At 46.9% G+C, this 26,153-nt stretch overlaps 1 protein-coding gene across 8 annotated transcripts in view; it reads left to right on the top strand.

The window, feature by feature from the left end:
• LOC135899836 (eukaryotic translation initiation factor 4 gamma 1-like) overlaps positions 1–26,153 on the top strand; it is a 142,686-nt gene that overhangs the window by 40,500 nt on the left and 76,033 nt on the right. For 4 of the 8 annotated variants that reach the window (XM_065429212.1, XM_065429210.1, XM_065429206.1 and 1 more), the window contains exons 2-9: positions 674–714; positions 2,475–2,500; positions 3,392–3,562; positions 5,647–5,739; positions 13,805–14,074; positions 15,809–15,832; positions 16,420–16,498; positions 25,845–26,074. In XM_065429212.1, coding sequence (XP_065285284.1) covers positions 3,437–3,562; positions 5,647–5,739; positions 13,805–14,074; positions 15,809–15,832; positions 16,420–16,498; positions 25,845–26,074 — 822 coding nt within the window. In that variant the 5' untranslated portion in view covers positions 674–714; positions 2,475–2,500; positions 3,392–3,436. Of the gene's footprint in view, positions 1–400; positions 419–673; positions 715–2,474; positions 2,501–3,391; positions 3,563–5,646; positions 5,740–13,804; positions 14,075–15,808; positions 15,833–16,419; positions 16,499–25,844; positions 26,075–26,153 lie in introns of all 8 variants that reach the window. The other 4 variants (XM_065429209.1, XM_065429211.1, XM_065429208.1 and 1 more) reach the window with 3 other exon arrangements.

Here is a 26,153-nt window from a genome sequence, read left to right as displayed (position 1 = left end):
CAATGGTGGCGAAGCTTATTGTATAATTTTCAGTTTAACACCCTTTAAATGGCATCTGAGCTGATGATGCATGCAGATGGTACATCGTGGGTGCCTCCTAATCAGTAGTAGTTGTTAGATGCCGGAATATCTCATGGTGTTCTTACTCCAGTGTGATTTGCAGTGCAGATTTTTATTCTTCCAACTTTGATAGCAACGTCCGATTTTGAGAGCCTTTTGTGAAATATCAAATTGAATTCCGAATATAAATTTTTGCATTGAGGCTACTATATACTTGCACTAATTGAAGCTAGGCTATTTATGGGGCCCAAAATTTTTTTTGTAGTTGACCTTGATGCTGCCCAGTGAATTGGACAGTAACTGTAATTTTAAAAGGGGAATATGTATTTTTTGTTTCCAGAAATGGCCAACTGTGTGCGTAAGGAAATCTGCATGACGCTTTCTACTTTTCTCCTAAGTCTCTTCCTAGAACATTTTCTCAATTTCTAATCGCGCTCAACCCCGCCTCGGTCGGTTTCTCAGCTGGAATTTTGCGTGACAGTTTCCGTGGGGTCAAAATTGCATAGTATAAGTTGCTGCTAATTGGATCTCTCAATAATTGTGCTCATGACAGTGCTTGCCGTGTTGGTGTTGCGATGTTTTGTACGCTGTCCTTGACTACTGCTTTAATCAGTATACAACACAGAACACAGAGTCAAGTGCAGGTTTCTCGAGGTAAGTACTCCGATTCTTCAGTACAGTCTTTGTTGGCACACAGTATTGTAGTGTAGCTATATATTGTGCTGCTATTGGATCGTACCAGACAGCTACAATAGATTTAGAATTGCCTAACTAGTTGTAAAGCGTCAATGTTGAAGCTGATCCAGATGTGACAAGATTTACTTGAGGTCACCTGATCGGTGTTATGAAGCAAAAAATGATCATTTAGGAAGCATATGAACTGAACTGTATGTTTCGTGGTAGGTAAATTCCTTGATAGTGCAAGGGCAAACCTTGATAGTGCAAGTGCTATTTTGAAGGCCTTGGAAGCCCTGTTTGGTTTTATGGAGTGCCCAAGAAGATCTTAAATTGTGCTTTTGGCGAAGGGTAATAAATTTCATATGTGTATGTTGCCACGAGGTTAGCGCAAGTCAAGAGTCAAGCAATTGATTAGGATTTTTGTGGTATGTAGGCATCTTGTTTGTTGTGGTGCTGGTGAAGCTTTATGCAAGGCTTAGCAAGCACAAATGGTATTGGAGTGCATTTTTGAGGTCTTGTTGAAACCTTCAGCATAGTTCACAGATTGAGATGGGAGAATGGAACCGTTGACATTAGTGCTTGCTCACACAAACACTGTGCTCATGTCCCTTCCTTCATGTTCATCTAAACTGTACTGCATTTCCAACTTAAATTCATGCCAACTCAGTATACCTTGCTCGTTTATTGTTGGGATAGGTGTGATAGGTGTTGTGGTACAGAAGATGTAAATGGCATTAAACCACAGTGCATTAGTAGTGCGACTCGGGGTCGAAGACGAGAAATGGACCCTTGGAGCAGCCGAAGAGGAGACGAAAAGCTTTATACAATATGTACATATAGGAAATAATAGCATAAAAGTAGCGGTGCCGAAGAGGACACCAGACCGACGGGAAGGCTGGCAGCGATTCTCTCTCCTAACAATGGGCCAGCTCTGCCGTAAATCTATTGCTGATTCACCATTAGCAGAACGAGGCAGGACTAGTGCTGATGTCAACTGCATCGCTTTCCTATTTTGTCGCGGGAGAAGTCCAAGCTACGTACCACTGGTCTACACGGTGAGGGATCAGCAGTTCTGTGGAATTCTGAAGGCTGTCGGTGGATTTGTCGTGGTGCTTTGTGCTCCCAGGCTTCTCAGTTTGACCCACCGAAAAGGCTGAAAGGCTCCGCAGTTTCTTGGAACATTGTGGATGTTTGAAGCCCAGCACAAGGGCAACCACTTAAGAAGGGGGAGCATTTGTTTCCTTGATGATAGGCACGCAGTGTGGCACAACAATTAGTAACATATGAAATGGGAATAATGATGGCCAGCACTCTCCTTAAGATTTAAGTATTCACCAGCGCATTTATGTTTATTTGTTGCAGCAAGTGCTCTGGATGCTTCGGTTACATATGCCATCGCCACATCTAGTGTTGCTGCTTCCATCGAAATGTAGTGCAGTCGTTCTCGAGTCTGTTCTAACGCGTTAGGCTAAAAAAGGACCAGCTCTATGATTCACTGGTCACAAGTTTCATCTTGGGTCTTGGGAACGTTGAAGTGTCTGGCTACTCGCACAAGCATGAGGTCACTGATCTGGCATATTTCATTTGCAGTGGTGTGGGGACTAGTCGGACATTTAACATAGTCCATCGAGGCAGTTTGCTTTTGAGATGATCTTGACAGAAGACCTAATAGCTCATGTCTAACTTATACGCCTTCTCTCTCTCTCTCTCCTCTCCATGTTGCTGGCTGAGCACAGAAGACTACAGATTGCCACACGCCTACGTAAGTATTTGCCTCTTGCACATTAAGTATTAATAATACCAACATTGCTGCATTGTAAGCACTTGTTTACATGCGTGTCATCTTAAGCTCGATTGTTGTGGAGAAAGTTGCTGCGCTTATTTTTTAGAAAGCTGCTTATTTTGGCTTTGGCACTTGCGACAGTGACAACACCACTCTCTCGTGATGGCATTGTACTTGTTTTTTTTTGGGATGCTTCTAAAGTTGGTCTTGTTGTTACTGTTCCAAGCGTGCATGTGCACACACATTAGTCTTGACAAAATGATGGTGACAAAATGGGCATGCCAGCTTTTACTATGGGACATCTGAACCGCTACTCTGATGAAAATTGGCGTGCAGCAGATCAGCCAGATCCTGGCGCTTTTGCCACAAGCACGTGAAAGCATAGCTGGTTCAAAATCGCCACGTGACAACGAAACTGTGTGAATCAACGATAAGCGCCAAGTGATTTTATCCAGCTTCGAAGAATGGGCTGCTGCAATTTCCACGATGAACTGTACAGCTAATTGCTGCACACTGCAGTGGTCCACTCCCATAGATGTGTGTGCTATCATTCCATGGGAAAATGGAAGCAAAAGCCATTCTCTTTATAGCAGCTGTTTGTAGAGTCTGCCGTGGTGCATTGCTTACCCTGCAGTAATGGCAGCCCAACTTGGGGTGCAGCTGGGAGGGAAGTTGCACACAGCACGTACATGGCATAATTGCAAAAAGGTCCATTGTCTTGCAGCTTTAATTGGTAATCGGCTGCAGTTTGAGTGCCAATTTTTGATTGGCAGAGGCTTTGTATTTTGGTTTCGGTGCGTGATAGATGTTAAGGCCATTAAAAGAAAACAGCAGTAGGCTTAGCTCCATGCAAATGCGGCTTCTGTGCAGTCGCTATCGAGAGGAGGCGTGAGCAGTGCTGGCGGGGCCCATGAGATGAACAAGCAAGCGCTGGGGCAGCAGCCTCCCCCACCGGGTGCGCTGTACCTGGCCCAGGGTCCCGCCTCCCTGGGACAGGGTCCCCCCCAGCAAGCACCCCAGCCACAGCACCCAGCCACCATGGTGAGCACAAGGCTTCAGGTGGCCGTCTGTGGCCATTTGAAGATTTGCCCAGTGTGTTTGTGCCGTGGAATTCCCCAGTTATCTGGGATGTAATGTAATGCTGGAGCACCATTCTCGGTCAAGCATCTTTGTGGATGTCACTTTAACTGGTTTAACGTGTTCACTGTGCTGTGGGTCATTGGCTATTACTTGTGTTTGGCTCTGCTTCCCTGCAGTGTGAAAGCGACATCTTTACAAAGTAAAAATGTTTATTGCTTCATAATTGTGTCAACTCTTGTGTAGCTCCAGGAAGTTTCAAAGGAGTGCGATCTCATGGGGACTGGCTGGTGTGTCACGGTGCACCAGAGAAATGTCGGAAGTGATTCACATGTGGAGCATCATGCAAAGGAATCGGGACTTCAGAAAGTGTCGCTGCAGTGAACGTGTTAACCACACTTCCAGTTTTCAGACCGGCATGCACTCCTGCTTCTGTTAAAGTTGCCCTGGTTTTCTCAACTCTGTTTGTACTATGCTCACCTAAGTCCTTCAGATGCTGCTTCTGTGCATTTAAAATTTACATGCCCTACACCCTTTGCATTTTCAGAATTCTGCGGAATGGACTAAGAATTTTCAGTCATTCAGTGTGATAGTGTAATTTACAGAAAGTAGACCTTGACGCCAAATATGAGAACATTACTATTTTACGTCTGGAATCCTTGGAAAGTGCTTATCCAGTCACTTCAGATATGCTGGATGTAAAACATAGTAAAGAAATACAATGAAACAAGTGAACCTGCTGCACGGTGTGTCCTAAAGCATATTTAAACTTTCTGCAGAGGTCCAAGTCGGAAGTGTTTTTAAGGCAGAGGTGGGGTATAGCAACTTTTTTTAAATACAAATAGTCAGCCAAGGATGCATGTATTTACAGCAGGAATATTTATTTTTCTGTAATTGGGTGGTATGCAATTTGCTGAGGAAAGAAACTAGTGAAAAAGACAGCTAACTATCACTGGCCATCTAAACACAAGATCACTTATTGTCTTTAAAAGAACTGTTTGAATAGCCTCTCAACATCTTGGCTGCCAAGGAGCTTTTCAAGAATGATTGCCTGTGAAATGACTAGATTTCCAAAAGTACTAAATAAATGATCGTTGAAAAACATGAATTTGTGGTAAGAAAAACAGCCGCTGTATAATTTCTGTGCTGAAGGCACACTTAAAGGACTTGTTGCAAATGACCGGTTGTTGTTTTGTTTGTGATACTTTGCGACACTTTGTCAGAGAAGAGCAACCCGGCTTTAGAGGTCGGTTGTTGTTAAATGTTTGATTATATTAGCTATTCGAAAATTCCGAATAGTTCATTTCCAAATCCGAATAGTGTGTTTGCAATATTCTATTTGTATTTGAAACTTTGAACACTTGCAAATAGATGTTTGCGATACATTTTCAACATTCTTTTCATCAGCTTTTTTGCTTGTGATGCGATATCTTGCATGCACATCAAACTATTTGCAGAAACATACTGTGCAAGCACCAGAAAAGTATTCTATAAGTGGAATCGGTCATCATAGATTGATGCCAACACTCTTGTTCTTCACCTTGAGACGGCATAAGCAACTGACTAGTGGTGGAGAGTGTTATGGATGTCTCATCAAACGCAATAGTCTCAGCCTAACTGAGCTGGCTGAGTAGTGATTAAGTCAATTAGGCTTGGAACAAGGCCAGATGAAAAAGCACATAAAAAAGTTCTAAAGATATCTTTATGAAATATCTACAGTAGCATTAGTTATGTTGCTAATCTCCCAATTTTCATCAAAATCCACAAAGAAATAAAAGTTGCTATCTAATGCCCCCCCCCCCCCCCCCCCCCCAATTATTGTTAAGAGCTCTAATGAGGATATGCCATGTTTTCCAACCAGATTTTGTAAAGTTTGGCCACTGCCCGGTAGAGGGCGTGCACTATTTTGAAAGTTGTCTATCGGGCACACATTGCCTGCAGAAGTCCATTTATACTGTTTGATTTTAGTCGTTGCTCGGTCCTCAGTTGCTGTTTTGTGCTTTGTTCACTTCACGTGCTTCTTTGACCCTTTCCCACCACTCCTGCAGCACGTGGGGCCGGCGTACTTCCAGGCGAGGCAGCCACAGCAGGTGCAACAGGGGCCTCCACAGCCTCCCAATCCTCAAGCAGCACCACCTCAGGTAAGCGAATAGCACTGGCACAACCTCGAGCTTCCGTTGTGGGAAAAAATGTGAAGCGCTACTTTCTGTGGTTGGCATAAAGCAAGAACTAAAATCTGCGACGGTGATTTTGAGTGAGTGTGTATGTGTTGCGACTTCACTGCCAGAGAGTGGCAGTCGATGCTAGAATGAGTGTTTGCAAGCACTGGTAAATGCAGGTTGAAGTCACTTTGTGTACAAGTAAATGGGTAGTGAGCAGCTGCGAGTATGAACCTGTGTAAGGGCTGATGATGTTGAATGAGTACAGAGCCTGAGAAGACATTGGTGATTGAGCAAGAGTGAGGGTCCGGGATTCTACTGACCTACGGCCAAGCAGCATCATATCTGATGCACACCCAGTCTTTGTTAGTTCAGAGTCAGGGGAAAAAATTTACTCTAAGGTGCATCCAGTTCTATAACGAGCAGAAGCTTCCAGCCATGTTTCCTGGGTATTCATTAAAGTTTTTGAATTTGAAATCGCTCTGCAATGTTACGGAAGTTTTTGTTCCGTTCATCGGTGTCTGACCACACCCTTGTAAGTCTTCGGATTGTGAAAGGCCATCAAGGAGGTACTTGCTTCGAACAAGGCTATTCAAACAAGTTCCGAAAGCAGAAATTCACAATAGCAGAGTCACTGAAGAAGTCGCTGCAATCTAAAAACACTGTGTTGCTTGCCAATTTGTGCTTTTGCCAGTTTGCAGCTGCTTACGTGCTGCATCTAAAGGTAACGTTGCATGCGTAGCTCACAAGCAGTGCAGGCTCAGGGCACGCATTGTTATCTTCAAGGAGTGCAGACACAAGTTCCTGGGTGATGATCTTTGTTCTCTTGGGTAACATGCAGCATCTAGGGGGCCATAGTAATGTTAAGCAGACGCACAGTTGTGTCCCATTTGTAATAATAGGAATGTTTATCATATAACCCAGTAATTTAGTATTGCGTGATTTCAATCACACAGTTCCAGATTCCATGAATCCTGCCAAGAGAGGTGGATAGTTTTTCAGTGACAAATTGGGAGTACCTGATGTTGCGAAGTTAACATTAATCACCAAAGCGTTCACGGCGAGCTTATTCATCGTCTGCTCGATTTTACACAGGAGCGTATGTTTGTCGATGCCAAAGCTAAGTGGGAGACACGCAGTCGCACCTCCCACCCATGTTTAAGCGTGCGCACATGTAGTTGTGAAAATGCTGTCGCCATCGTCTTTAGTGGCGCGATTACTTTGCTAGTGAGAATGACATTTTCATGGTGGCATTGTGTAGAGTGGGAAAAGGAGCCATTGTTCACTTTGAACTTCAAAATTGAAATAAATGACCTTTGAGCTGTCTGCTACTGCCAGGAAGAGCATTCAATGAAGCCTCTAAAATAGGTGCCTGCATTCCTTTAAGAGGACCCTGCAACGATTTAGACGATTTTGTACAAACGTACCGGTCGTTAAAGTAGGTCCTTCTGATCATTAATTGACGCATCTAAGTGCTCCGCGTAAAGCGTGTAATTTATTAGGTTTTAAAAATGTACATAGCTGCTGATTGCATCACATTGCTCGCCGTTAGTTGGGTGAGCTATTAGATTGGCTGCCCAGAGCGTGTCATCAGTAATTTTCCAGCTTTATGATGAACAAATGTTGTTCCTAATAGTTGGAATGTTAGTAAAGTTGTTTCTATAAAAAGAAAGTAACAGAAAGAGAATGCATAAGAACAATTTCTCGCTACACTTCAGCACCTTTGGCACACAGCAAGTGTCGTCTGATTGTGTTACAATGTGCTCAATTCTAATGAAATCTCAGCGGTCAGAGTCGGTCTCGGTCTTTTTGCGAGCACCATGATTCGACTTTGTCGCGTTGTAGGCTGCAAATGTAGCGACTGGCAAAAAGTCAAGCTACGACATTGTGTCCTGCAAGGCAGCAGACGAGCGGAATAGCTGCAGCGCATCAGACTGCCGCTATCCGATTGGCACCAGGATTTGCATGTTTGGGGCTGTCACTTTACACCAGAAGATTACTAACGCAATAGCGTTTCGCAAGTCCAGTATTCAGGTTACCGCAAGTGCAAGGGGACAGGGCCTTGCTGTTTGAGTGTCGTTTCACGGGATAAGCAGAAGAGCAACTGTGAATGGTCTGTATGGTGCAGACACCTTGTGGCACAGAGCTCAACCACACACAGTAGCAGTAACGAATTGTGAATTTCTTTTGCTGCTGATATAAATTTTTTGCAGGAGTGTGCTTATTAACACATTGTTTTTGTAAATGTTTAAAATGTTTTACACTTGGTTAGAGCAATATTAGCGCTTTGTTTGGCCGGTTAGGCTCTGCGCTAACAGGTGACTGGACCGTGCAGACCAATCAGGCCGCTCACGTACGTCTACGCTAAAGTAGCTTCATCAGCTTGAGTTTATGCCTCCAGCCATCAGTCGAACCGCCCAGCTTGCCAGTGGTTACCAGAATACCAGACACGTTCGGCGCCGCGACAGAATGCTCCCAACGCACGCTGCTTCGATAGCTTTCACTTGGGGTCGACTGCCAAGCAGCTGGCGGAGAGTTTCGAGAGGCTTAGCGTGCTCGCTCCTGAAAACTGGAAGTCGACGACACGACGTGCCATCATCACGCAGAGCCTTTAAAGACTGAACTTGAGGAACTTGTAAACGTCCGTAGCTCTCTTAATAGCTGTGTTGCTGCTTGCTTAACACGTAAATGAACATCTATATAATGTAATGGGTAACAGATGGCCCTGTCGCAGGTTTGCACGTCCAGTGGCTCAAAATCTTCTTAGTATACTTCCTTGGGGACCCTTTCCTGTTATGTGTCCAACTCAAAACGGTTGTTTGATAGGACAACAAAGGCTTGCGGCCAAGAGGGTCCTAAGATGGCACCAGTAAGGCTTGACCGTCGCTATTAGCACCTTGCTTCTTACGAAGCAGCTTCAATGTAGTTGTGCCCGCTGAACTTTGCGAAGGTACCTTGGAGGGGTCAGGCGGAGCAAACCCCCACTTAGGGTAATGTATGGCACAGTTCACTGCTAAATTTAGTAATAGAACTCTGGCTCTGCAACTGTTTAATTGCCTGCTGTGTTTAGAAAAATACATAGTTGCTGCGTATTGCACTTGTAATGCAATATTTTGTTAAAGACAATCAATTTGCCTAGTCACGCTATTATTTCAATATTTGTTATTCTTATCACATTATTTGTCATGTTATGGGAAGCCAGAAAGAGTAGTTTAGGCAAATCCTTGTGCTCACCAATATTCTCATGCTAGCTGAACCGCCATGCTTGTTGCACCTCATGTAAGACACTAGCGCCGGAGTTCTCGTTAGCATAGCGGACTCCCGTTAAGGGGGGATGAGGGTCTTGAAAACTTTTTTTTTATTTCTTAACATATCTTCCTGAAAATTCGCATGCAGATATATCTTTGAATGCTGATCCCAAATATATATTCAGATTTTATATATCTCATCTAGAAATGAAGGTATCGCAAAATAGTTTATCCCACATAGGTCTTTTCTTACGGGCCATTATGATAATTTCTTAATTAAAAAAAACTAGTTTCAAAGAATAGCTGTCATTTCCAAGGGCCCACTGCACATCCTAAAGCTAAAGAAATTTTTAAAAAGTGATCATATAGGTCATGAATGAATAACAATGAATAACAGGAAGAAAAAAACAATGCAGGAGTAATTAGCTTACATCTGACCTAATTGCTATTCTCATGGGTTTAATGAAAAATGGAAAGCTTTAGGATGTAGCTGAGGTTTTACTGAAAAAAATGATACCTAATTCAATAAAATCAGTTGAAGCAAACATTATGAAAAGTTCTGTAAGGCAAAGGCATTTGATCGAAAAAGCAAAGCTGAGAAAATTGCATTCAAAGTTTTGCTTACTCTGCCACTTTTTTTTACCTATCACATGGAAAAATTTAATGCTTTAGCATGCAGCCCAGTGATTACTGAACACAATAACACCAAATTCACAGAAAGCTGTTCATGTAAAGATTGTGAAAACCTCTGTATTGCATTGGCACTTGGCAAAAAAAAAAAAAAAAGCTCAGAAAGTCTGTCGTCTTCACTTGCTGTGCCGACGTTCATTAGCTCGAACTTGCGGGAAGTCGCGGATTTCTTCGCCAATGAAGTTTTAATGTTGTCTGCGTACTTTTCACGCCCCGCGCACTCCGCGCAAAACACCGTGTCGAAGTGTTGAGCACGCGAGCTCGGTTCAGCCGCGTCCGTCGGCACCGAAGCGGCGTGTGGAAACGCCGAAGTCGACGTTAGGCTTAGGTCAGCCGGCTCGGCCACTTCCGACGACACGGAATCCGAAGCGACTTGCAGCGTCTCAAAGGTTAGAATTTTCGACGGGCTTAGTCCAGGCGCATCCACCGGCACTGCAGAGACTTGCGGTAACACTGAAGTTGACACCGATCGGCACTGTTCAGCCGCGTCCACCGGCGAAGCGGTTGTTGGCGAGCTCAGTCCAGCCATAGAATAAAGAACAACTGTCCAGCCGCATCCACGAAGGGCACAGCAGCTTGCGGCATCACCGAAGCTATAGTTCTCGACGATGTAGCGCTCTTATTCCATGCGCGCCTCTTTTTGCCGACTGCTTTTCGCATGCTTGCTTTCAAGCGCGCGTCTCGCGCCATCGTGACACGCGGAACAACGACACCAGGCACGCAAAAGCAAGAAATTCGTGGTTAAAAGAAGCGACTCAATAGCCAAAATATCCACAAGAACGATAAAGAAAAAGGCAGAACGAAAAATACTAGGAAACAAAGAGGAATGCGAGAAATGACGTGCGCGCCGGCGAAAGCAGACGACGTGAAGGAGTCGAACAAGGCGGCCGCGGGACCACGGCAGGCGAAGCATGCGTCACGGCCAATCAGAGGGCTGCGCCTCGGGGAGGCGCCCGTTTCACCCAATCAGCGGCGCTCTCGCGACGATTTCGCGCTTGAGAACGGGTGCCTGGGGTGCGATCGCTCCGCTGCACGAGGGTCTACAGCATGCCGAGGGGCGCCAGAATGGAGAGCGGGAAACCAGCTTTCAAACGAGACCAAGATGGCACCGATCGGTTCGCGTCGCGCGGAGCTACGGCAGCTTGAAAATGAGGCAAACCTTTGCGCTTGGCGTTCAATTTCGGCTCACCGTCGTTTCTAAATTGCCGTTTTTTTATACTTCGAGTAGGAATTGAGCCATAATATTTTGTAGAGGCATAGTTGGGACATTAAAGACTTCAAAAACGCAATTTTTGAAAATTGCCATTTTCGACCATTTTTTGCGATTTCAAGACCCTTGTCCCCCTTTAATTCAATCCTGACTGGATCAACAAAAGCAGTCTAATTATCTGGGGAGTCAAATCAAACAAAAGGCAGAAAAAGACTGAAACACTCCAGATAAATTGAACTTGATTTGTCAGCTTCGCTGCAATAAAGATATGTTATGCCGTGAAGCATACACAAGTTATTGTGTGCCAAGCATACCAAGAATGAAAAGGGGCCACTGTCACGGGACATGGCATGTATTCCTTAATTTTTTTGCTAGCTTTCCCAAAACACAGATGGTTTGGCTTTGCCTCTTTCCATGTGCTGCGTGCGCACATGCGTATGAAGGAATGTGTACTAGGCCCCGTTAACGGTCTCGTATATAAGATACTCATGGTGGTTGAAACGGGGGCTCAAATCACCGCAGCAATGTCAGAAACAGCTCTGAACGGCTACCAGCATGCTTTAGGTGCTCGTGCTGTGACCAGAGACCACCCATGCGGGCCTGTATTACCGTAAAAACCCGCGTATAGTACGAGGTTTTTTTCCTCTTATTAGCGTCCCAAATTTCCGCCTCGTACTATATGCGGATCCGGACAAAAATTTCAAAGTTCGGCTCGAAGTTTTGGTTTCGTTATTGCTCTGTGGCTACGGCTTGGCTTCGTAATATCTGCATGGCTACGACTTGGCTTTGTTATTGCTGCCTGGCTACGGCTTGCCTTTGCTATTGCAGCGTGGCTACGGCATCGTTTCTTTCTTTGTTGAGTGCGGACCTTGGCAGTTCACGTGTTAACCGCGCTTCGCGAAGTGCATCGTTTTTAGTGAAGGAGCACGATGTCGGGGGCACGGAAGCAGTACTCGGCAGCTTTCAAGCGAAATGTGATTTTAGCGGCAGAGGAAATCGGCAACAGTGCGGCCGGGAGGCAGTTTGGCGTCACCGAGGGAAGTATCCGCGGATGGCGACGGCAAAAAGAAGCACTTTTCGAGTGCAGCGGAAAGCGAAGAAGCTTTCGCGGCCCGAAGAATGAGGCATTCCCTGAAATTGAACTCAAACTGACGGAATTCGTCCGAGAACAGCGAGCCGCGCATCTTGCTGTGAGCGTGGAGCTCATGCAGGCAAAAGCCAGGGAGCTTGCGAGAGAAAAAGGCCTAACGAGCTCCACCTTCAAAGCAAGCAAGCATTGGGTTTATCGGTATATGTGCCGTGCAGGATTTTCATTGCGCCGGAGAACTTCAATTTCACAAAAGCTGCCGGAATCGTTTGAAGAGTTACTGGTGGCTTTCCAGCGCCGCGTTATTTCGTTGCGCAAGTTGAAGAACTTTCAGCTAGGGCAAATCGGCAATGCTGACCAAACACCAGTTTATCTGGACATGCCATCGCCCCTCACCGTGCACGAAAAGGGCTCGAAACAAGTTTGTGTCCGGTCCACTGGGAACGAGACGACGCGTGTTACCGTCATGTTGTCATGCACGGCAGACGGCTGCAAGCTCCCGCCCTATGTCGTCTTCAAGCGCAAGACAATGCCGAAAGGTGAGCTGCCGAAAAATGTCATTGTTAAATGCCATGAGAAAGGGTGGATGAATGAGAGTCTTATGCTCGACTGGATAAAGTCCGTTTGGTGTAGGCGGCCCGGTGCACTGTTGTCGTTCCCGTCCATCCTCGTGCTGGACACGTTTCGTGGCCATTTGGCCGACTCGGTGAAGAAGCTGTTGCGTGATTGTAATACTGAACTCGTCGTTATCCCTGGTGGGATGACGTCTCAGCTGCAGCCTCTAGATGTTTGCGTCAACAAGCCTTTCAAGGACGCGGTGAAGCGGTGCTACGCAGAGTGGATGCGGTCAGGTGAACCTGCAGTGACGCCAACTGGGCGGCTGAAGCGGGCATCGCCAGCCACGCTGTGCAAGTGGATCGTGGACGCATGGGCGAGCATCCCAGAAGACCTTGTGCGTCGCGCTTTCAAGAAGTGCGGGATCTCGAATGCGCTCGATGGCACCGAGGACGAGTACCTCTGGGAGGATATGTTGGACAAGGAATTGTCCGATGAAAGCGCAGCGGAGGATGACAGTGAATGAAGTGCTGAGTCCTATTTCAATAAATGTTTTCCCCGAGTTTCTCTCACTCGTATTATACGCGGGTAAACCTTTTTTTTTCCATTTCTCGTCCCAGAAATTTCACCTCGTATTATATTCGGGTTCGTATTATACGCGGGTTTTTACGGTACATGCATACTGTGTTCTGCGACAGTGGCCCCTATCCATTCTTGCTATGTTTGGTGCGCAAGAAATTGTGCATGCTTCACCGCATAACACAGCTGCATTGCGGCGAAGCTAACCAGTTGGGCTAGAACTATCCAGTGAAGGCGAATTTTGAAATCTGAATAATTTGAATTTTGGGCTCATATAAGTGTACGGGTGCTTGCCGGGACATTCGGACAGGGTCGAATTAACCGAAAAACTGGATTAGTGGTGATCTACTACAGTATGATTGATATAGTAGCATTGACATGATTGGCGTGGCAGTGTCACGGTAATCGCTATGCAACAGCATTTATGTGGCGCATTCCCATTCAAAATAGGCTGCAACGTGTTTACGGAAACTTGTGTTCTGCCGTTTAGCAAGGGAAAGCACACGGTGGCAGCTGTTGGACTTCCCTCTCCAGTCACATGAGTGTGGTTTGCCTTCCTAATGCTCTACAGCTATCAACAAGGATGCAACATGATAGAATTTCGACGTGACGTAATGATGTGATGTAAATGTTTCGTTTGGAGCACGGAGTGAGAAATGTGCTTTTCCTTGCCTGCAGGGTGGGCCTCAGCAAGCGGGTGGGCGGGGACCTCCTGGCGGGGGCGGGCCCCCGTCCATGGGCCGGCCACCTCCCCTCACACAGGCCGCACAGCTAGGGCTGAGCCAACTCGGCACACCCCCTGGAGCACCTCCGCAGCCCCCCGTGGCCACGGCGGCTGCCTATCCAGGTGCAGCCATAATGCCGAACTATGCGAACCAAGCGGCGGGATACCCGGCACCCCAGCACATGTCCCAGCCGCCCATCTTACTTGGCGGCTGCATGAACCTGGTCAGTTGGTGCATGGATGCCCGAGGGATGTTAGGAACCAGTCTACCTGTGTATATTGCCACGCAGTGTACAGTAGCACATTGTTGGGGCATTCCTTGTCTCAGTTAGTGTGCTCTAAACGTTCCTCATTACGTTTGGTTTCTATAGGGTTAGGTGTATTTGCCACAAACGGGCAGGCTGAGGGAAAAGTTCTGTTTTTGAGGAAAACAGACAACTTGATTTATTCAGGAACATACTGAAGTAGTTACATGTTACCGGTTGTAACAGCCTAGTATGCCCCTAGCACATGTCCCAGTATGTATGGCCCAGTGTAAAACGTTTATAGAGAGAGGAAAAAAAAGAAAATGTTGGGTCATTTGTCGCTTACCGGTGCTCCGCGTTTTGCGCATAGCGAGAGTGTTCATGAGGGATGGGGTACACGTTTGGCCGAACTCCACGCCGACACGGCATCACTGCAGATTGCACACGAGGTGACTATCTCTACGGCTTGACTGCAGTCACGTTCACCTTTGCCTGCTGCCACACTGCAACTTGCGTTTTACACAAGATGGCAGAGTGTTTATAGGACCGCGGCTGTATCAGCGTGAGAAAGTGTGATTTTTGTTCGGTAGCTGGCGTGGAAGCAAAGTCTTGGCACTGTTTCTCGAGCCTTTTTCCCTTTCTCCATATCATCGGGCAGCAGCGGTAGTGCTGGAAGGCCGCATGAACACAGCCGCGGCCAGAACTGCTTTGATCTGCTAACCCTATTCTGCAGTCACGAGGGGGGACACTCAGGCGGCGCTTGGCACGGGTAGCAAACTATTCAAAGCTCCTGCGCACTTTAGAAAGTTCAACACCCCTCATTTCTTCTTCTGTTCGCCGAATTTATGGTTTGCAGCAAATCAATTTGACATCATTCCGTGCTGAGCTTTGCACGCCCGAACTGATCACGGCGAAAATCCGCCAATGGCATGGCATTTATTGTCACGTACCTCAGTCGACAAATGAAATTGCGCATGGGGACTGCTTTCTTGCGGGCTTTTTCTTCATAGTCATTCAGTGCACAGAGTAGCGGTAGCGTGAAAACTAGAGCTAACTAAAAACTAAAACGAAAAAAAAGTAAAAACAAGGAAACTAAACAAGCTTTTTCAAACAAGACCAAGATAGCTGCAGTCAGAAACTTTGAATCACAGCTGCTTGTCACAGGAAAAGGCCCTTTTTTGCACATTCGTCAGTAAAAGCACAGCTCACCAACGCGATATAAAATGCCATTATGGTGAAAATATTGGTCCAGGATGCATGAAAATTTGAGATAATGCATCAGACGCTGCAGAATCCGAAAATAGCATCTTCGAAAAATGATTTTTCCGTGATTTTTTTTTATCACTAAGTCCCATGCTCCTGGATCAGTGCCTGGGTATTGTAAACATTGCTCTTCTATAGAAAAGGAGGAGTTGCCAGGAAGGTTGTAGAGAAAGTCTGCCATTTGAATAGCACTTACTTGTAATGATGGAGTGTGATTTTCAGGTATTTTCTCTTCTTTCTCGCTTTTTTTCTCTCCCTATGTTCATGTTACAGCTAAGTCAGAGTTAGTGCAATATTTATCGTAGTTTCAGTGTCACTACTATCTTTGAGTGACGTGTGTGCTTTGATTGTCTGTTTGCCAGCGTGCCTAACACTAATATCGGCCTAGTGCTACTTGAGAGCTGGCTTGTTTTATGGCTGAAGCAGTGTGTTTGCTCTACTTGTCTCTAGATGACAGATCCTACGGCATGGCTGGTAAGTATTTGCAAAAGGTGAAATGCACCTGTCCGCTTTCCTTTCTACTTACCCCCTACATTGTCTTTTTTATGTACGTAATGATTTGTAATTGCTTGTGGCTCGCTGTGGCCACATCAGTGTGCCGCGGTATGGTTAAACCTCAGTGGACTGAATTCTACAAGTTTTTGTCACTGGGACTGCCATCAGTTTTACAATGGTGTAACCTTTTTGCTTGGTTGTGTTATTTCAATGAGTATTGATCAGGGGGCAGGGCCAGTAAATGAAAAAGGACGATTCTGAGCTCTGAAACCACATCTAGAACACCCATTGATTACTTTCGTCAATGTGGAGTTTGAACTGGCTGCGTCTCCAGTGCAACTAGGCATGCGAAAATTGAAGCGCATTACGTGGGGCTGTTATTTCTCGCGCGTTATTGGCAACACCTGTACTGTTTTACGTAAACACGTGACTGCGGCAGACCTTGTGAATTGCCGATTGCTGCAATCATTTTGTCAGTGCTGTAGGCCACCTCTGTAAGTTGTTGGCATTGGTTGAGCCTTCTTGTCTTTAATGTGGGGCTTTTTCCATGCTTGCCTTCATTGCAGACGTATCCTCCCCAGCGGCCTGGCCAGTTCAGCCCAGCCCCGCAGTATGTCTACCCGCCCTACATACAGGCCCAACAGTGTAAGCACGCTTAGGTGGCTCTAGTGACATGTTGGGCAGCTAGTGTGGGCGTGCACTGTTATTTTCTCTTTTCTTTTTTTAATGGCATTCATCATCATCATCAGACTGGTTACGCCCACTGCTGGGCAAAGGCCTCTCTCATACTTCTCCAACTACCCCATTCATGGGGTTGGCATTCACTAGTTCCTAACTGCTTATTTGCGACATGGAAGGGTAGCAGAAATGGTATGGTTAAGTTTCATCCTCAAGTCCTGCCTTGGAGTCCCCTACAAGAATTACTAGAGTGAACACAGGCATCAGTGTTATGGCAGTTCAGCTAGCACTCAGCTAGGATTTGTCTAAGCGCTCATTCATGCTGTGTGCAGCAACAGCGGCTGCATTTTGATGGAGGGCAAAATGCGAGAACACCTGTGTACTTGGATTTAAGTGCACATTAAAGAACCCCAGGTGGTCCAGATTTCTGGAGTCTCCTCCAGTGTGGCGTGCATCATAATGAGTTAATTTTTTTCCCCGTAAAACCCTATAATTGTTTTTCAGTCCTTGTGCAACTTCATGCAAATGGTCGTTTTGGTCGAAAAGCTACTTTTTTTTTTTTCAGTGAGTCGCTCAGTGTGCGACTCCTGCACCACTGCAATTCACGGCACCAATGAACCAATCATTGGTGCACGGGCGAGACATCTGAATATGCTGGTGGTTCACAATCGTGTGGCTGTATGAGCAGATGTGAAGGGCAAAGGGCATCAATCGTGAGGCATTTAGGTGGGGCCGCAGCCAGGTTCCGCTTGTTGGTGGGAACATCGGTGGCCGCGAGTAGCTCCTTGTGTTGCAGGTCGCGGTCAGTCTTGTGACCTCTATCAATCGCTGGTGGGAAAGGGACTGTAGGGACAATTGCTCTTAAAGGGACTGTAGGGGAAAATGCCCTTGTGTGTTTTATATGTGCTTTTTTTTTATTTGAAAATCTGAAGTGGGGGTCGACTTACAATCGAAACCAAAACATGGCACCGACAAAAAAGCGAGACCAACGGGAGCTACAACGTAGTTAAAATTTTGTTTGTTCTATGGCCCTACCCGTAGCTTGTCGCTATCCCGCGTGTTTGTTCGATTTTCGTAAGGGTTTTTCAACATTTTTGAGAGTTTTACAGTGCATGCAACATTCATGGGGGAGGGGGTGTCGAGTTGATGGAAGCGCTGCTGTTCCCATATGCGGCGGCACCCTCAGAACGGCGGCGCTGGCGAGGGGTATCGGTAGTTCATGGAAGAGTAGACAGTTGGTTCTTTATTCTATGGAGTAGATACCGCTTGTGGGTTTCTCTTTCCCTGTTCCACTTAGCTTTCTGTTTGACGAAAGGCATTGGTTTGTCGCGTTCCACTTGACTGCCGGCTACGTGCTACTTCTATGCTTCCTCAGTCGTCATGAGTGCTCCAGGCCCACTCGTTCACAGCAGCATTCAAGAGGGCTGCCATTCTTTACGCCAAAGAAACAAATCGCTGTGCAGCGGGCCGTTCGTTGTTCGTTGTTTCTGAATGGGTGGTGCGAGAGTGGCGACTGCAGCGAGGCGAAATTTTCACCTGTGATGGCTAGTAAAAAATTTCCCACGTGCCGAAGTCTTGACGCTTTCCGGAGCTGTCGGCTGAGCTTGCGGCGTACGTCGCTGAAATGAGTGATCGGTCCCCGCCAGTGAAGTGCGACACGGTCATGAAACAAGCCTGGGCCTTCGCCTTTTAAGGACCTGCTTCACCGTCAGTACGAGTGACTGGCGGCAGAAGACTGTGAAATTACGCCAACTGGACCTGTTAAAAGAGCCTCCCTGGTGGCTGCATGTGGTTAGGTGCATTCGGCATGGGCTGCTGCTGCGTTGTTGCTGCTGGCAACCGTGCACGATGTCGTGGTGCGGTTGTTTGCCAAATGTGAAATTTCGCTGGACACCGACGCACCGTGGGACCGTAGCAGCGATGACGATGGCAGCACTAGTGAAGACGAGTAGTCCAGTGACCATGTCAGCTACTAATGAATTTTCGTTATCGTATGTGCCCTTGGGTGTGTTGGGATAGTTGATGGAAGCGCCGCTGTTTTCATATGCGGCGGCATATGCAATTCTTAACCCAATTCATTTCCATTAATTCACCATTTCTGTAATTAGGAAGCACAAGTAATTTCCCCTATGTTTTCCTGTCACGCATATAGGGGGATCGACTTACAATCGTGTAAGTACGGTACTCGAGCCTGCTAAAGACTACTACTACTAGCAGCATGCTTTGCAGTAGTGCTGGTGAGGTGAAACTCATCATAAAGTCGGTCTGGTTGATGAATTTTGTTCGTCTAGTTAAGGTTGAACTAGCATGTCTGTAGTATCATCACACGAAGGAAAACATAGGGGGAATTACTTGTGCTTCCTAATTGAATTACAGAAATGGTAAATTAATGGAAATGAATGGGATTAAGAAACAACTACAGTCGAACACGGATATATCGAACCCACAAATATCGAATTATTGTCTGTATCGAACTCGTAAATTATCCCCTTGAAAATTCTGTGTAAAAGTATAGAAATTCGTACGTTTATATCGAACGATATTTTTACCCGCCATTGGATATATAGAACGCTGCGCGATCTCTGCACCCGCGTGCTCCGCGCCTCCCCCGAAAGGCTCGGAAAATGTGAGAGCGAGAGGGAGGGAGGCTCAGACGGTACTCCCGCTGCGCACGCTCTCCGACTTGCGGCAACACCCTGCTTGCGGAACTGCTTTTATTTTTCTCTCTCCCAATGTCTCTCATCCTTCCCCAGCGTAACCATAGTGATCGGCTCGGAAAAGGTAGCCAGGAACGAAGGCGGCGGTGGCCTCCTCCTTTTTCCTTTCTTTTTCTTGTTGCTTTCTCACGAGTTTTGCTCAGCCAACCACAGCTCGTGCCTTTCGTACGTCGCTGTCGCCCTCGGAGGTGGCCATCGCGAGCGCTTTGTTGGCGCTGGCTGCACACGTGAATTCTTGTGTTTCGTGTTCATTATTGTTTTGCGTGCGTCTCACGACACGTGTGACTGGATCGTGGTGAGCTGACGCGGAAGCAATGGCCGCAGCAAGCACAAGCAGCGTCAAGAAGCGCAAGAACCTGGACTTTGCGACAAAGCTGAAAGCCATTCAGCGTGTTGAGGCGGGCGAGAAAAGTGCGACGGTGGCAGACGACTTCGGGATTCCTCGGAGCACTCTAAGCACCTTGTCAAAAAACAAGGCGAACATAAAGTCGAAAGCGGCGGAGTTACGAACGTCGGGAGCTTGTCGTGTGCGCGACCCTGCCCACGAGAAAGTTGAAAAGGCCCTCTATGCGTGGTTTTTAGAGGTGCGGGCTAAGAACATTCCGGTGGATGGCCCAGTGCTAATGGCTAAAGCCAAATGGTTTGCCGCTGCACTCGGTGATGACAACTTCGCCGACAACACAGGGGGGCTGCAGAGGTTTAAGAACCGCCATAAGATAGTTGGCAAAACCATTTCTGGGGAAAGCGGAGCCGTCATCAGCCAGGATATCCAGCAGTGGATTTCGAAGGAATGGCCGGAAATTTCCGCGAAGTTTTCATCCGTGGAAATCTTCAACGCCGACGAGACCGGGTTGTTTTGGCAGATGCTGCCCAGCAAGACGTTCGACATCCGGGGCAGCACGTGTCACGGGGGCAAGATGAGCAAAGTCCGCGTGAGCGTTCTGCTCGCTGCTAACATGGTTGGCTCTCAAAAGCTCCAGCCCTTTGTGATTGGCAAAGCAAGGGCACCACGCTGCTTCAAAAACTGTAAGCAGCTCCCCGTTCGCTACGCCTTCAATAAGAAGGCGTGGATGACGCGTCAGCTGTTCACAGAATGGCTGCAAGCGTGCGACGCCGAACTGGGCAAATCGGGGCGTCACGCTTGCCTCTTGTCGATAACTGCTCGGCCCATCACACAACCTGCAAGCTCGAAAACATCGCGCTCAAGTTTATGCCGGCGAACACGACAGCAAAGTTGCAGCCGCTCGACCAGGGCATCATTAAGTCGTTCAAAGCCGGCTACAGGATGCGACTCATTGATAGGCTTTTGGTGAACCTCCGCATGGGCACCGAGCTTAAGGTTGACCTGCTGGGGGCCATTCAAATGATGACGGGCACCTGGAGAGACGTGAAGCAGGATACTGTGGCCAACTGCTTCCGGAAGGCCGGCCTCGTGACAGCCAAACTTCCTGAAACCTGCGAAGACAATGACGGCGACAACGAGTGCATGGACGACGCGTTTCGCGAGTTGTCGTCCCTTTTCCCGGCTGCCGTTCCAGCCGAAGTGTCTGCTGACGATTATGTGAACGTTGACAGCAATGTTCAGGCTGTTGCGAGCCTCGCCGACGAGGATATTGTAGCTGCAGTCGGAGGGACCCAGGCTGACAGCTCGAGTGGCGACGAAGATCGTCTGGACGAGGGCGCGGCTACACGCTCGTACTCCGCCGCTGAAGTGGCGGCAGCGTTCAGCTTGATTCGCCGTTGTTGCGGCGACATGGAAGGAACCGGGCTTTCGCACCTGAACAGCCTCGATAAGATCGAGGTTGGCGTCTTTAATTTCATTTGCAAGGCGAAGAAGCAGACCAACATAAGCGATTTATTTTCACGCAAATAAAGCATTACGTTGCGTCGTGTGTGCGGAAATAGTTGTCATTCTTGAATGTGCCGATCGGTAGGTCATCGTCCGCCACAGGTAAAGTCTCTGAGCCTGTATTTTTTATATCGAATTTTTGATATATCGAATTAATTCGCGATCCCCTTCGAGTTCGATATATCCGTGTTCGACTGTAGTCGCAAACAGGGAACGGTCCCACATCTTCGCATTACATGTCCAAGGCTCTCGCACGCAGGAGTAGTGAGAGCATCGCACGCGGAAGAAGGTGAAGGAAGATGAGGTGCTTAAAAAATTTGGTGCTTTAAGACCTGGCCTCGCGTCCTACTGGGGATACGACTAAACCAGAAGCTAGAAAGCAAGAGATGAAACAGTTTGTACAGCTCCCTGTAATGTTTGGGTTGCGTTTAAGTAGCCAAGCGGGAAATAGAAAACTTTCTTGATCAGAATGGGAACTTGCTTTATATAACCCCGAGAAGGCATTACTAAGAAAAGACAGTGATCCATGTCGCTGGTGGCAGGCTGTGGGCTCTTTCAGGTGACCCTGTCTAGCCAAGCTTTGCCTCATATACCTGGGAATACCAGCCACTTCGGCTCCCAGTGAAGAAGCATTTTCTGTGGCAGGGGAAGTTGTCTGCTTAAGGGGGGAGGCTACACTTGAAATACAACTTTTTTATTTGTGGACAGATCTCAACGAAATTTTCACACATTGTGTATTTTAATATGCAGATTCTAAAAATATAATTAATTTTGCCATAGGATAAGTAGTTTCTGATATACTCCAAATGCATTGTATAAGCGGAGTCCTTTGTTTGGAGGAAAATTAGCTTCTAAACAGAAAACCCTAACACAGTAATTTGAGTATAAAGACTATCTAGGATGTTCAGGGAGTGCCATAAGGTATTATTCAATGTTCTAGGCTAATCTGAGCAAAAGTTAGAGCTCATCAAAGTTGTGAGAAAAAAAATGCCATCTTGACATGTCAAGCATGTGACCCATTCCAAAAACTTTTTGAGAAGAGTGCTGCTTTGAAAAGGTGCATATTGCTTACTGCATACATTTATCTTTCTGGCAAAAAAAAAAATTATGTTGATAGCTGAAATAGGACAGAAGCTATTTTACCTCCAAAATTGGAAGTCTGTCGGAATTGTTGTTTTGAGAAATCAAGGATAAACGTTCTGCAACATCTTTATTGAGAACATACCAATAAAATCTCAAGGAAATTCACTAGGGGCATAATCTGGATACATCCGATCTTTTTGCCGCTTTTTGGCCAGCTTCCTTGCGCTCAAAGAGGCTTCTCGCTTCTTGCTGGAGTTAGCACTTCGAAGGTCCGGCGCTCTGGACGTTTTCCGGCGCTCGCTGCGCGCTCGCTACTTTCTTCAGTCGTGAAGGAAACGGTGCCTGCACGATCTGTGCCAACACGCGTGGCGTGGGCGGACGAAGTGTTGACGCTAGACGCGCCAGTATGCAGCTCGGAACTCGATCCGGTAGAATGTCCAGGCAGACCAGCAACCGGCAACTCCGCGAGTATGACAGGCCTAGCCGCCTTCCGTCGCGCATTGCACAGCCGCTTGACGCCTAGTAGCGTTGAGACGACAATCTTTTCCAGCCATCCGAGCAGCGAAATGAGCATCTTATCAAACGTCGCGAAGCAAGCGGCTGAACAAACGTAGACAGCGGCGCGATGAAACCAGAGATAAACAAACGTAGCGAGACGCGAGAGCGGTTGAGCGCGCGCCGACGAGCACCGGACCAATAGGAGCGAGGCGCGCGGGGGTGTGCGCGCTTTGGCCAATCGGCGGCACGGACGCATCCTCCAGAAATGACGCGATAGCGTCGGTTTCCCTTCACCGACGCCATTTTGAACTGGTGCAAAATGCGCACAAAGAAAACAGCTTCAAAACAAGCGCAAGATGGCGGCCATCGGCCACCGCGTTCGCAAATGGTGACGGCGCGAAGTTTGAACATTTTTGACCAAATTTTGCTGATTTCGCGTTCACCCTGGCCCCTTTAAGCGCGATTTTTCATTATTTTCCGATTAAATTTAGCTTCTAGATTTCGCGGAGGGATTCTTGAATGTATAAACGTAGCGAAAATGCACTTTTCCGAAAATCGACTTTTTTGTGATTTTTTGCCGTTTCAAGACCCGCGTCCCCCCTTAAGGGGGGACGCGGGTTTTAAATCGCGAAAAATGGCCAAAAAATCGAGTTTTTGAAAATCACATTTTCAGTTTCTATAACCCCTTTTCTATCTGATACCCAAATATCATCACTGTAAACCACTTAGAAGTGCTCTAAAGAATTCGTTTTATCAGCCAAAGTGGCGAAAAATCTCGCGGAAATCAAGAAAGAACAGCGTTTTTCATGCCACGATATCTCCGGAACGGCGCGACCGAGCGCCGCCATCTTGGTCTCGTTTGAAAGCGCATTTCTCCGTCTTCAAATTTGCCGCTTCAGCGATCTCCTCCATACAGAAACAAGCGCACAAAAAGCAAATGATTGAAGGTCGTGCCGAAGTCTGCGATTGGCCGCGCCCGCCACGTGACTCCAGCGCGGTTCGCCATTGGTCCGGCGCTCGCGTCGTCTGCTCGGCTCGTTGCACCTCGCGAGTTTGATGTCTCCACTCGCCGTAATCTCGACGTGTCAAAACGGGCGCTACGCGGACATCGCAGTAGCGTGGCCGATCCCTGCACTTGTTGACGTTTCAGACTCGCGGCTAAGCATTCCGAGCATCGGCGACGCGGACTTCGCAACCAACATTCACGCGCGGAATCCTCGGACATGCGGCTAAGCCTTTCAGCACTCGGTGTTTCGAATTCGTGACAAATTCGTATCGCGCACGCAATCCTCGGAAACGCGGCTAAACATTTCGCGCATAGGGAGTCTCCGACTCGGCGATCATGCACATCGCGCGCGGACTTCTCGGACCGTCACCTAATCATTTTGTGCATCGGCGCCTCCGAGTGCGCGAATAAGCGCATCGAGGGTCGACTCCTCGAGCCCGCGACTAGGCATTTCGTGCGTCGGCACCTTGAACTGCGCGACTAAGCACATCGCGCGTCGGCTCCTTGTATCTGCGGCTGTGCATTTCGCACATCGGCACTTCGGACTCGCAACCAAGCACATTGCGCGTTCACTCTATTATCATATTGTCACGATAGCTCGTAACAATATCTATCATACCACCCCTTCATAAAGAGAACCTCATCATGAGCTCCGTTCACTAGGCCCCTTGGGCTGGCACACACCTGGCTGCAGAAGTGATCGAGGCATCATACAAAAGTAAAATTCTGGAAAGCACCTAGCAGCTGCATATCTATCACTGGCTCTCTGATCCTAAGTTCCACAGCCACTGTCAGGTGAAGATGACTTGGAAGGCTACTTACACTCAGAGCCTTCATTCAGTAACATGGTCAATTATACCAAATGAAAAAATGCCTCACTGATTGTAATGGAGACTGCTATCAATCAGACAGCCTGCATGTACAACACTGGAACTATATTCATGCCCACACAGAGTTCTACACTTTGGTTTGAAACCCAGGCACCATGCTCTTTGTAGAGCATGGTGCCTAATAAAGTTTCTTGTGCTAGTTCAGTGGCCAGTGTGCTATTATTTTGAGAGTGTGCAGTCACACATTTAGTATGGCCATTCTTAAAAAACAGAGCTTCAAAATGGTGCCATTTGTATTGCTGTAGATTCACTTCAGCAAAAGCTACATTTGTTTGAAACTTCAAATGCGTTTATTTCAGTTCGATGTTTTTGCACACTGTACTCCGCCTTACGGGTGTTTTTTCTGGGTTGTCTTTGGCCAAAAATGACAAGGGTGGTATCATTTTATTCGAATTGAAATGATCTGCGGGGTGATGCTATTGTTATTACTCTTGCACCGTCATGAAAATTACATTCAGGTATAGTACTCGCTGCTAATTAGAAAATAATGTTCATAATAAATGCAAGATTGTTTTCTTGTCCGCAAAATGCTTCCAAATGAATAAAAATAGCATCACCCCCTACAGTAGGTCTTTAGCAATGGTGTCATGCATTTAGTTTTCGGTTTAGCAAGACGGAATCATCAAAAAGCCCCGTAACGAGTTTGAAATTAATTTGACTTCAGACCTCAATATTTCTTGAACTGCTACAGCTATCAAAAATCTAATTACAGATCTGAAATCAGCACGAAAAATTACCCCAGTCAGTGGAGTTTATTAAAGATTCACCCATAAATAAGAAAAAAATTTTTAAGACCCACTTCCCCCCTTAAAGGGAGCGCCTGCTACCTCACCACGTAGAACAACTTGTCTTCCTGCATGACAAGTTTAATGTTTGTTGCCACCTGCTTTTAAAATGCAAAATATTTTGTGCAATATATTTGCGATTTGAGAAGCTAGTCTCAGTACTCTGCCACAACAGTAACTGTTTTGCAGAAATTTGTATTTTTGTGCAGCTGCACATTTTGTTCTAATAATACATTGCTTGCAGCATAAATACACAGTGAAATAAAAGTTTATTAGTGAAAGAAGATTCTTTAGTTGATTATTTGTTTTCAGTTCGATATCCGAAGCTAGATATTCGTATTCAATTTGTATCCGAAAGATTTGATATTCGCACTTCCCTACTTAACTGTCATTATTTTCATCAGTGCTTTTGACTCGCTATCTTGGTGTGCACACAGCATCTCAAAGGGTCAATAAAAGAAGCCGTGTCTCTTCTGTATGCGCAGCTCCGCAGATGTTCTACAACACTGCGCAAGGGATGATGTCGGTGTCCCTACCGGGTGGTGGTGCGCCGTCCCAGGTGCAGGCGCCTCGGGGCCAGCATGCGTACCAGCAGGGTGCTCCGCAGCTTCAGCCGCGGCAGAGGCACGTCCTTGAGATCAAGGACCCTACGACAGGCAGGAATATTCTCGAAGACATCGACTCTACACCTGCCGAGACAACCCCGACAGCTTCGGTGAGCAGCCACTGTTGCTTTTCTCAACTGGGCTGTGTGTTGTACTGCCCAATAGTCGTCACTGTTCTAGAAAGTAAAT

The sequence above is a fragment of the Dermacentor albipictus genome, chromosome 2, assembly GCF_038994185.2.
Source record: "Dermacentor albipictus isolate Rhodes 1998 colony chromosome 2, USDA_Dalb.pri_finalv2, whole genome shotgun sequence".
NCBI lineage: Eukaryota > Metazoa > Arthropoda > Arachnida > Ixodida > Ixodidae > Dermacentor > Dermacentor albipictus.
The sequence above is the reverse complement of the archived record's forward strand: the minus strand, read 5'-3'. Positions and strand labels throughout refer to the sequence as shown.